Source organism: Lottia gigantea (genome assembly GCF_000327385.1).
Source record: "Lottia gigantea unplaced genomic scaffold LOTGIsca_1, whole genome shotgun sequence".
Lineage (NCBI taxonomy): Eukaryota > Metazoa > Mollusca > Gastropoda > Lottiidae > Lottia > Lottia gigantea.
The window spans coordinates 8486974-8500391 of NW_008706746.1; the positions used below are offsets into that span (position 1 = coordinate 8486974).

At 32.4% G+C, this 13418-nt stretch overlaps 1 protein-coding gene across 1 annotated transcript; it reads left to right on the forward strand.

Moving 5' to 3' along the window:
* Positions 1 to 6182: 6182 nt before the first annotated feature.
* LOTGIDRAFT_102525 (hypothetical protein) lies at positions 6183 to 11636 on the forward strand (the record flags this gene model as incomplete). The annotated part of the gene is made up of 10 exons (XM_009045925.1): positions 6183 to 6297; positions 6600 to 6681; positions 6877 to 7048; positions 7421 to 7587; positions 7948 to 8128; positions 8517 to 8963; positions 9234 to 9548; positions 9794 to 9963; positions 10350 to 10485; positions 11448 to 11636. 10 exons carry the CDS (start codon positions 6183 to 6185, stop codon positions 11634 to 11636), a joined length of 1974 nt encoding a protein of 657 aa, XP_009044173.1.
* Between the last annotated feature and the right edge of the window lie 1782 nt (positions 11637 to 13418).

Here is a 13418-nt window from a genome sequence, read left to right on the forward strand (position 1 = left end):
TCTCCTTGTTTTAATATTGAGGTAGATTATTTTTACTTAAGGAGCCATACCATAACTTATCATCTTTACGCCAAATCAAAAGTCCATAACTCACCAGTAAATTCAGAACCATAAGAGATGTCTGAACTAAACTGAATTTTTTGCGTGTAATGAGAATAAAGCACACATTGTAGAAAAAGTGTTACTTACTCGTAATTAATAATTCGTTCTGGTTGTGGATTAGCCGCTAAAGAAGTTACCACATAATTTAGACCAATCAGTGACTTACTTATATTCACCCGTTCTCTCTGTCGTAGCTCGTCAGGATGTACTGAGAGCTTCTCTAAACCTGGTAGTTCCACTACTGTTAATCGAGATTTATTGGGTTTCACACTCTCTCCTACTTTCTGAAAACACAGAAAAGATTTATTTATTATATTTATTACAGGCATCAGTTTATTTTTTAGATTTGCAATGATGGTGAACAAGGTTGTCCTCGAGGTCATCCTACTACCTATTAACTTCAAACTGCGTTTTATATATCACGTTTAGTTCTCATCTAAATAATAAATGACCATTTCAATTTCAATATTGTCTTTTTTATTAAACAATGTATATCAATTAATCTTCGCTAAAAAAAAAATTCAGTTCAGTTATTAAGATAACTTCATTGATATTAGCTGATTAAACCTGAATTTCTAAAAAATCTAAAATCTCTATAAGTGCATTGAAAATGTCTCAAAACTGGAGTTCATTTAATCTCAAGATCTCCATTATTTGAATGTATAGATATTTTTAGTTTAACTATAATCTAAAGTGTCAAGATATGAAACATGCACTATTCAATTCAATTCTTAACTTTACATCTTTGATAAAAATTTATCTAATAAAATTTATACAATTTTATGTAGTTTTTTAATCTAATAAAGATTCTTCTTCCAAATATTGTACTAAATATTGAATATTACTAAATATTGAATATTACTAAATATTGAATATTACTAAATATTGAGTATTTTACTAAATATTGAATATTTTACTAAATATTGAATATTTTACTAAATATTGAATATTTTACTAAATATTAAATATTTTACTAAATATAAATATTTTACTAAATATAAATATTTTACTAAATATAAATATTTTACTAATATTAAATATATGACTAAATAGTAAATATTTTACTAGAAAATAATCGATGATAATGATTCACATGCAACTGAAAAGAACAGGTTTGGTGGCATTACCTTCTCTTGTAATCAAAAAAGATTATGTTAAGCTTGGGACTGTTTGACTGAATAGTTTATCTGAGATTTTAATATCAAACAATAATATTAACGTCCATAAAATGCTATGAATGAAAGTAAATCTTAGAATATATAAATCAAGATTATATCCAAAATATTTGCAAATGTTATCTCTAAAACTAAGAGTAACTTAAAAAGTTAATTTCTACTTCAACTTGCATTTTGTTGAATTAAAGAAGATCTTACCACTTCTTTAAACTTGAGAAGTTATTACATTTAATACTACTACTGACTAATACTATCAAGAAATAATACTTGCTAAATTTATCTAATAAAAACTACAAAATGTGTTCTCAATCTAATTTAAACTTACTTTTCATTTCACCTAATCCTGTAAAAATTTTAACATTTTATCAAAGAAAGTTCAAAGACTTTCAAAATGGCTGTGATATGTTTTGGTTGTTAATGACAACAAAACCAAAAGGTTTTTATTGAAAAGGATATGAATGAAATGAATTGTTGGAGGTGTTTTGTATTGACTCTGTGCTATTTCTAATAAAGCCATTTTGTATTAGTTGACACTAGTAGAGCCTGAATAGACCAGTCATGACTATAGACTATCCTCGGTACAATGTACTCAATGTCTTGTATTGTTTAGATTTCTTATCACACAAAGTCAATATTGGTGATTTTACAAGTTTATAAAATGAATTTTTACTAAATTACTAAACATTTAAAAGATAAAAGATAGTTTCTTTAAGAAAAGTTAGAATTTTACAATTCTGAATGCAGAAAACAATGGTGAATGTGTTTAAATGTTTTGAATTGTGATACATAGCAACAAAACAAAATAATAATATCAATATTTCAACAGTGTTAAGTATAAGAATCTCTTATGAATTTTCTGATGTTCTATCTAGTAATTTCATGCTTATAAAACCCACTAAAATTATGACTCTGTGGTAATTAAAAAATCCTAATTAAGTTCTTCACAAGAGCAAGAAGAGAAAAACATAAAGCGAAATATTTTCTAATTAATTTTAGAGACTAAATTTTACATCATTATACTCATAAGAAAAATCCCAGAAAATGCCTCATTCTGTCATTGGTTACTTTCACAGAAATTCTTAAGAAATGTGTGTCAATCACAAGAACAACCTTTGGTTTCTTCTTGAATTTCTGGAGATTCAATCATTAAGCATCTTATACAGAGACTAACTCAATACAATCTATCTCGTTACTATCTGAGCTTTCCTACTGCCCCCATAAAACACAGACAACTGCAGACAAACTGCTCTGTTCTGATTGATACCCAAATAAAATAGAAAAACAATAAAATTCACCACTTCTAAATCAACATGTGTTACAATAGCAGCATGTTTTTCAGCAGGACCAAAATCTGTCATGGTTTCAGTCTGTCGGCCCCAACCCTGAAGAAATTGGGATGCAGCAGAACTGGCATTTCTTACATGTATCTTCATAGCATTCTGGAAGAAATTTAAAATAAGACATCAATGTCAAGTCAGATCCTCTCCCTGTTTCTCAAAATATCTTTCAATAAAATTCAATCAAATATTTATTGTAGGCAAGTCTACCGGAAAAGTTTGTCTTAAGATGTCTTTTTCTTTTGTAAGATCTACCTCAATGCTAAAGGCTATAGATGTTATTTGAAAAACATATAATTCAAAAAAAGATCGCTTAATAGCACTTTCTTCTCTAGACTATTAAAGGAGATATATAAACTGAAACTAAACGGAAACAAACCTTAGCTTCTACACCATCTCTAGGAGTTTCAATCAACTCAACATAATTTGATCCTCCACCAGGAGGGTTTAATAAATCTTTAATTCGTTCATTATAAACTTCTAACATCTGTAGAGTAACCTTCGGATCACGTCTCATTAAATTTGTTTCTGGTATATACCGCTCTGAAATATTCGTTTTGCTTTAAGATTAAACACCCTAAATTTCATAATTTAAAGAACTTTTATGTATAAATATGCAAGTACAGATTTCAAAGATACAAATCTTTAAAAAGATCATTAATCAGAGGTTTGGATTAGGAAGAGTTGGTATACACTATCCATACAAGAAACCAAGCTGTTTGTAAGTTGGTATCATTCTTTATTTAAATATCAGTATTCATCCCCCTTCTGTGAGACTGTCTATTTCAATGATTAAACACTCTTCAAAGCATATTACCATTCTCATAATACTTAAATTTCTAAATTAAACTACTAAATTTTAACATACCACCAGTTAGTTTAGCAAATAAATAGTCAAATATCATTGGTACTATTCCATTATTAGTTTGACTGAGACCAGCTGTAGTAAATGATTTACCACTACCAGTTTCCCCTGCCACTAGTATACATACATTGTACCCAGATAGATACAACTCTACTAATAACTCTAATGAATTGTGGAAGATCTCTTGGGTCTTTGTTTTGGGGTGGTATAGTTTCTGAAAGCTAATATGTGATAAAATTTTCTAAAAAAGCCATTTGAGATAAAATTGATGTCTTTAATATTCTAATTCATGGTACATAAAAGGCCTAAATGTTCTTAAAATATATGAAATACTAAGACATGGTACATAAAATAGAGAAAAAAGAACTTCAAAATATTTACAATAGTTCATTATGAAATATTGGACTGAAAAGTCAAAATTTGGTTATATGTATTTTTACTTTTTTTTAAACTATTGTAAGCAAGTAGGACATTTTATGACTTTAATTTCATTAAGTAACGTGGATCTAAATCTAATTATTGAAATATGTAAGGTGCTCAAATTGAATTCACTTCAGATTTATTCAAGAGTTTTTAATATTACTTACTTAAAATGTAAGGATTGAGGTCCAGCTATAACCATATTTCTTTCATAGTCAATTTCCATATCAACCACCCTACCCTGACCCAGACTCATTGGTCTTATTCTTCCTATTACTTCTATATTCATCTTTTTTTTTATCTAATTTCTGAAAGGAAATTGCTGATATGGGTTTTCATAGCAATGAAATTCATTCAAGAGTTAACTAAGGGGCAATTCCATGGTAACGGACGTACATTTCAGACAATTTTCTATCCTTACCAGTAAAAGTTTAAGGCTGAAATGTTATTTGCAATATTTAAAAAATGAATGGTTTAAAACAGAGAACCATTATGCCTTTCAGTGGGTAATATTTTTTTCTGTAGCTACAAATGGCTCTATTTATTTGATAATTCAAGTTTAGTAACGGACATACAACCCAAAAGTTGTAAATTATGAAACCGTACGTTTAATACTGAAAGTCTGTGAATTATGGATTTCCAAAAAAAATTCTTCAGGATATATTTCTGCATATATTGAACAGTTAATCAACAATTAGTAAACATTCTAATATAAGCTGTGTTGCAGATGTTCTTTCATTTCAATTTACCATATCTGAGAAAATTGTTTCAAATTTCTATGTTTGTAATAGAAAACGGGATTGAGAAAAGGGTTTAAAGATTATAGATTCTTTGATTGAAGTCAAAAAGTCCCAAGAAGTTGTTTTTGGAAAGTTAGTAATTTTGGGAGTGGGTAAGTATTCTTAAAATTATGTAAATGACGTTGTCATCTAATACAACGGGTTATAAGCCAATTAATGTAGCTGAAGGATTGGGTCTGATTAGCCTACTGGATGCCGCTGGATAAGTGGATAGTGAAACGGAAAAATCAGAAATTAAACTTTCAAAGACTCACAATGACAGATTCTCAATTGTCTTCATTTGGCATGAATACGAAAGGATAACTAATTTTGAGTCCTAAAATCTCTTCTAGAAATTAGTTAATTGTTCTAAATATGTCATTCATTATTATTTATTCTTTCTTTGATCATGATAAAATATTTTACTTTGTTTACATTCGCAACACAGATTCTTATCCCATCAGTAGAAGAGCTACAGAAAAGGGACACTACCAGATTATATAATTTCAATATTCAGACTACAAATAACTCGTTGCAAGTTTGAGCTTGTTGACAATCTCCATTTTGTCTGTCATGTGACTGAAATCTAAAGATTCCATTGGTCAATATCTTAAATCACGTGGTAAGCAACCATTCATAGTTTACAAAATGGCTGTCAAGTCGAAGGAATTTTCGGGTCATGTGAAGAATAAATCGTAATTTTTATGGATTTCGCGATGAAATAAAACAAGATGTAATAGGTAAGTTACGGTTCCATTTTTGTCTTCTGCAAATAACCATTAAGCTGACGTAGTGCTTTTTAGAGCTGATATTGCATATAAATCATCATGATGCAGATTTTTTTTTTTACTTTGTTGATCTGAGTGGAGTGATGAGAGGCCATGGCATAGCCTATCTATGAAATGATAAGTAGCTTACCTATTAAAGATATATCCGACCATTTGATACCTGATCCGTCATGCAGATAATTACATACCATTTGGTTCTGTTGCCTTGTTAAGCAACTTCCAAAGACAGTTAAGGCATATAAACTTGCCTCTTTTCTGTCTCTCTTCAGTTTGAAGTAGCTTTATTACTATTAGAGAAGGCATTAAGTTGATCAATGTTTTTAATGAATGAATAACTCTTTCTGCAATATCTCTACTGCATCTACTACCCAAGTCTGCTGACTAAAACAAATTAAATTGTTGCTTGGTATAAATAATGTATGATGTGTGATTGTATTTTTAATGCAGACATGTTTGACACACTCTTCGCTCAAATTTGTGTGGAGGTTTAGTCTGGAAAGGAATTTCCCCACAATTGAGTTGGTGGCTGAGTGTGTTAGATGGATGCTTGCTAACCTCAATCTCCATTCCGTCATTGGACCTGGGTGAATATATATCTTTGGATATACTGTAGCTGCAACTAATGAATTCCTTTGCATATTTCAGAGACATCCACCAAAACACCAACTATTACAACATCACCTATGTTGAGTTAAGATATATAGCTCTAGTTAACAATGGAATTTCGAAGTGGAAATTTGTTATTTACATCTAAATTTGATTCTGGAAATTTAGCTAATGTTGAACGAGTTTGTAAAGACGAGGATGAAGGAGGAGGAGGTAAGTCATCATGTTTAGTTGTAGAAAGATATTGATGATTTGAAGTTATAAATTCTGAAGGATTATAAGTTATTTCGAATATTTGTCTTGTTAAATTCACAGTGCAATGTCATTTCTAGTTTGAGCTCTATAAAAAAGGTCAAGTGGGGATTAGTTCACTGAGCAACTGGTTTTGGTGTGTTTTAATGTGAAAATATCATGTAGGGATTTTGTCACTGTGTACTAGCTTTGTGAAAGAAAAGACAATGAACTGTGTGTGGTAATTGAAACTAATTATTTTCCAGGTGGAAACAACAACTTTTCATTTGTTCCAGGTATAGATCTGAAACCAGATTATGAATATAATGTATGGACTAAACCAGACTGTGCTGGCACAGAATATGAAAATGGCAATAGGTAAGTGTGCAAGAAAAGCTTTACTTTATATTTTGTGCATTGAAAAATATGTTGTTTGTTTTACCTGATTGTGCCATTATTGCACCATAGATATCCTAAAATGAGCTATCACCAAACGTCCTTTAATATTTAGATATATACAAAAAGATGATTAAAAATCTGTGATTAACTTATTTGTCATTTTAATCATTACAGATCTTGGTTTTATTTTGGTATACGAGGCTGGGCACCAAATCGTTTGATAAAGATCAACATAATGAACCTCAACAGACAGGGTAAACTCTACAGTCAAGGTCATACACCATTTGTTAAAACTATACCTGGTAAACCAAAATGGGAGAGACTTAGAGATAGACCATCGTTTGAGGTTTGTATTTAGAATGGACTTTAGACTAGAATAATAGTATATTGAAAATGAATGTAAATATTGATTGTTTTTATACATCAGTCGAGGCCATATCAAAGTTTTTCAAATGTAAAATACATAAGCTTACATGTACATTTATTCATATTAGTATTCAAGATAGTGTTTATGTTACAATGGTCACAAACTAGGTTTTGCTTCAAGCAAAAAATGTGTGGGGTATTAAATCATGTGGTTTGGTAGTAAACAGACATCTTTATATTGCTAAGGCATGTGGTGTAATGCCTGTAGAAATTTCAAAGGTCCTAAATGAAACTAGACAGACATTTTATTGTATCATTATCGTACCTGATCTCTATTGATGTTATATTTCAGATGGTAGATGGGCAGTTTATTCTATCATTTATCTACAGATTTCCAGAATTTAAAGGCTCTACAACCTATTTTGCTTTCTGTTTCCCCTGGTCTTATACAGAATCTCAGAACCAGATGTCAGAGCTAGACAATAGGTTTGAGAAATGTAAAACATTTGACACTTCAACGTAAGTATTTCTTTTCAACGGTTCACTGTACCAAAAGATTTTGAATATCAGAACATAAAGAGATGTGTTTGATGTGGATGTGTTTGAGCTATTTTGTATTTGTATGCTTGTGAAAAATAATGATGTGATGTCACAATGTAAACAAATCTGTATAAATGATGTTCATTGTTTTGCAACATGCCACTGATGCTTCTATTGCAATATGAAAACTAAATTTTCTAAATAATTGTCTATAATTGCACTTGGAAAAACCTGTAATAAGCCTTTTGGGGTCTCTTTGGCTTAAAAATCGGGCCCCATTTCTCCAAGAACTGCGCCCAAGGTGAGGAGACATTTATGAATCTGTGCTATTTATTTCAGGCCAGTAAATTCTATCTACTACCATCGTGAGTTAGTGTGTTTAACTTTAGATAAACTACGTGTTGATTTATTAACTATAACATCTTGTCATGGTATAACTAAAGATACAGAACCCAGATTTGATAAACATCTATTTCCCGATCAGAGAAATCCCAGGTGTAAAAGATTTAAAGGGAAAAAGGTGAGTTCCTTTTTATTTGTCTGTGATATCAGTTCAGTGGAAGCGGACGTTAAGTTATAATCAACCAACCAGGTTCTTTTTAGTCTATTGTCAAATCATCTAACGGTTTGTCATAATTGATATGGGCTTGATAAGTCTCTTTCTGTATATTAGTAATGGTCCTTGCTTATTCCTACACTTTGCACACAGTTAACTCCGACAAATAGGATACCTAATCAGCTAGAATAGAAATCAAGTGATAGATATCATTTAAATTGCATACAGACTACAATAAATTAAGATCATTATTCAAAACTATATAATGAATGATTAAGACAGCATTTACTTGAATTATGTCTATTTCTAATTTCTAGCCAATATTCAATCATATTTTTTGTTGTCTTTGCAGGTTTATTTTCTAAGTAGTCGTGTACATCCAGGAGAAACGCCTGGTAGTTTTGTCTATAATGGTTTCCTGGAATTTATTTTACGAGAAAAAGACCCAAGAGCTATTCAGTTGCGAAAACAATATGTGTTCAAATTGATACCGATGTTAAACCCTGATGGGGTTATGAGAGGACATTATCGTACAGACCCAAGGGGAGTCAATTTGAATCGGGTTTATCTAGACCCTAGTCCAGCATTACACCCGTCTATTTATGCCGCTAAAAGTTTGTTAGTATATCATCATATTTATAATAGAAATATATCGGAAGGAGAGACAGAAACATTTCAGATTGGATTTCCGACATCAGAGAATCTAGAGTTCAGTCCTCAGTCCACCTCGCGAACTGTAGTTCCCAACAGTGCTAGTTGTGATGATATATCAGATACAGAAACAGGGGCAAACGCTGTAGTAGTTATGTCCCCTCATTGCTATTCGAATCTGGACCAATCAGATGGCTCAAATTTTAATAACAACATGAACCAATCAACTCATAAAATTGTGCTTTTAAAACATCAAGTTGTTGAACCGTTGAATTTAGCTGATTTAGATGGTACTGATACTTCAATCAGTGATTCTGGCCTGGCGCCAGAGATGTTCAATAACCCCTTCTCTCAAGTTTCCTCATCTTGTACAAGTGTTTTAAGTAACTTTGACCAAACAAAAGGTGAAGGTCGGAAGGTGAACAGTGAATTACGTTTACAATTATCGGAATTGACCATGTCTGAAGACTATCGTGGAGACAGTGCTTTTACTGACAAACTATCTGATTCAGATCCAAATTTAGAAACAGAACATCTAGGTAACGAAGGGTCAGAAGATGAAGGCGATTATGTCCCCTCGTCTAATATCAATGCCCCACATCTCGTGAATCCTAAATTATTAACAATATTACCCAGTGACAGTGGTATAGCTTTCTACGTGGATCTCCATGGACATGCATCAAAACGAGGAGCATTTATTTATGGTAATTATGTTGAAAATGAGGAAATGCAGGTAAATATAGGTCTACAATCTTATTAAGATATTCAAGATCTAGATGTTTGGTTTTGCATTTATCTATCACTAATTAAGATTTCAAAAATTTGTCTGCAAAACAATTGTCTTCCAGCTTTGACCTTCCTTCAGGAACAAATTTGTCTCTTTGAAATATATGTCAGACAGTAGGTTTCAGGACATCCAAGTTCTAACATTGGAATATCAAATATCAATTGTTGTTTTTTTTGTTTTATTTTATCTAGGTAGATAACATGTTATACACCAAACTGATCTCTCTAAATACAGCACATTTTGATTTTACTGGCTGTAATTTTTCTGAACGTAATATGTATTCGAAAGATAAACGTGATGGTATGTCTAAAGAAGGCAGTGGACGAGTTTCTACTTTAAAAGCTATAGGTATCATTCACAGGTATGTACATTGAGTCTGAAACATGCTAGATACTGGTATCTGGTTGATATATTTTGGCTGGGGTATGGTCAGAACCATCAAGTTGCTTTGTTATCTAGTTAAGCATTCTTTATCAAGCTATTTTTTACACTTAATTTACAAATATTATTTACAGTATCTCTTGTACTTGTAGTTGTATAAGTTTGTACTTGTATTTATCTTAGTTTGTACTTGTATTTATCTATTATCTAAGTTTGTACTTGTATTTATCTAAGTTTGTACTTGTAGTTATCTAAGTTTGTACTTGAAATTAACAAAGTTTGTACTTGTAGTTTTCTAAGTTTGTACTTGAAATTAACTAAGATTGTACTTGTAGTTATCTAAGTTTGTACTATTGTCTATTTCAGTTATACTCTAGAATGTAACTATAATACTGGTCGGATGGTAAATCCAGTACCTCCCGCTCAAAACGATGATGGTCGAGCCACCCCACCCCCATTAGCTGGGTTCCCTCCTAAATATACTCAAGCTCATTATGAAGAGGTTAGTCAAAGTGATGTTAATACTTATTTTAGCCCCTATTTTAGTGCGTCTGTTGCATTAGCCTTATCAAGTGCAGAAAAATAGGATGTAAGCTCATGTTTATTTGATGTATTAGTGCTGTCGAGTTGATGTCTGTACTAATACTGTTATAACAGTATAAAAATATGACTGAACATACTTTTATATCATAAATAAGAAAAGTGACAGGTTAATGAATATTTGCTAAGTAAGCTTTTATGATTTTTAATGAAACTTTTTATTATACGCCCACATCTCTCTATGTGGACGTATAGTGTCGGCACCCCTGTTCGTCCGTCCGTCCGTCAACATTTGCTTGTAAAAAACTAGAGTTTTTGATGAAATCAAATGAAATTCGGTATGTGTATACATATTCATAACTTCGAATTTGAGCTATTTCCGACCGTTAGAAGCAGAGTTATTGCCCTTGCCCCAAAATCTTGAATATGCTATTACTCTCTTAGTTTTCAACCGATTTTGATGAAACTTAAAATGGATGTTATTGGACCTAAATTGAAAGGTTTAAGAAAGTTTAGTTTACTGCCGATTAAATTTAAGGCTTTTTCAAAATTTAGGCCTCTTACGTCAGTTTTGAGGAGTTATCGTCCTTTAACCTCTATACAGTAAGTGCTTCTATGAACATCATTTGCTTGTAAACACTCTAAAAACTAGATTTTTTGATGGAATCAAATGAAATTCGGTATGTCTAGACATATTCATAAAATGAAGATCAAGTTCAAATTTGAGCTATTTTCGACTGTAAGAAGCAGAGTTATTGCCCTTGCCCCAAAACCTTTAATATTTTCCATCCGCATGCCGCGGTGGGCGTATATGGCTGTGGTCCACTATCTTTTATCAGGACTAGATGTTCTTTTGATGACGACTCCTAGATAGAGTATTAGATATAGTTGACCCTTAAAAACTTATTTAATTTGTGTTTTCAGATTGGTAAAGCCTTAGCCATAGCAGCATTAGATATGACCGATTCCAATCCCTGGTCTCGTATTGGTTCCTCAGAGCATTGTAGCCTGCAGGGGGTCAGGGAATCAGTCAGGAGATTTCTACGTAGTCTAAGAGGAGGACCTCGTGGTGGGAAAAACGGTTTGAGCAGGATTATGAATCGTATTGGGTGAGTTGTTGTCACTATATTTAATAATATTAAGTCATGCCTTGTTTTAATCACTTTACTAAGACTAAGAACAGTGTCTATTGTCTGAAGTCTTCGCATCAAAAAATCAGTATTATAAAAGACCATTTCTCAACCTTCAATTTAACTGTAATGATGCAATGAACATAATTAAGAAGAGTCTCCCTGACTATTTGATGCCCAAATTCCCCTCAAATATGACTCCAGGACCTCAGAGATATTTGGATCAAGGTTCTTAAGTAAATAGCACTATGGACCTGCACCTTATTTCGAATTCCGCCGCGCGCCATTTTGCATGCATCTATCGAGATAGGAAACAGGGAACAGGCAACAAACAGCCAGGGAGACTTTTCTTTAACACATAGCTAAATTACTTTCATCACATGTGGCTTAAAATGGTAATGAAATTTCTGTATATCGGTATTTAATTAATTATAGAAATACTAGCTCCAGTAATCAAAACAACAACAGACAGATCAACAAAGGAAACCCTTCCGAGTCGACTATTCAGTCACGCAGGAGGTTGTCATCAGATACTACTTTAGCGCCAGGCAATCCTGCAAGAAGAATGTCAACTGATATTACCACTGGCAGGAATATAACTAATTTCAAAACACAGAATAATACCAGGAAGGAACTAGCACCTGTTAAAGAATGTAAGTTGAAGACTAGCTGATGAAAAAATGTATTTTTGTCAGTTATCTTTTATGTTGGCTCAGTCAGATTCCTATTAAAAAGGTCGACTTTCTCCTTTTTTTCACATTTTGCACAGATCAGACAACTTATTGAGTCATTTGTAAACTCCTTGTTGAAAAATTAAGCCACAAAGCTTCTGGAAGAGTTGGCATGTAAATGAAACTAACACTGGTTATATCAGTATGATATTGTTTGAGGTGAAAGCTTAGCGGAAAACTTAATCAATTAATTTTTCTTTATAGCTTCAAGAGGGAATCAATCTAGACGTCCATTGTATAATCCATCCCATAATAGTGCAAAAACTGCCTCTACTGCGTCTGCTCCAGTATTAGCTATGACACGAGGTCATGTTGATGATGTCACATATCATAGACACATGTCAGCTGATGATAATATTCGTCGATCATCGGCAGAAAATTCGCAGCGTTTGAGGAACAATAGTTTGGTGAGATTTTCTTTTGATTTTTCATTATATAAAATTTCACCTCCAAAAGATTTAACCTTTCTTTTTTGTTGCAACATAAAAAAACATCTAATAAAACCAGAAACATTTCAATGAAAAGACAATGTCTCAAAATGTCATCATGAGAATAAATTCTACTTGTCCAACTTCAGTAGAATTACAACATGTTCATCAACTATTAACTAAAATTATTTGATGTTTCAGCTCAATATAGCCAGTAAGAAGCAAGGACCACCCACAAAACTGCCCTTACCCACAGGATCAGTTGGTGTTCATTTTCCTCCGAACGTGGACATGAATACATCAGGCCGATTTCTCAACAATAATGCTCAACCAAGACGACATGACTCTGGGTCACGGAGAACTCTGGAAGATACAATGTTTCATAATGATAGCACTCTCATGACAAGTGACAATAATTTGATGTCTGTACGATCTGGAGCTCCGTCCTCTGGGCATTCTGGGAAACGTATCGCTCAATCTTCTGGAAACTCTCTCAATCGTGTACCAATGTCTTCAGCTTTATCCACAACCAGTTCTGGTTTGAGAACAAATTCTGGAAACAGAATGGGTATGTCGTCAGGTAATTCTGTTACTAGGCAACCGATT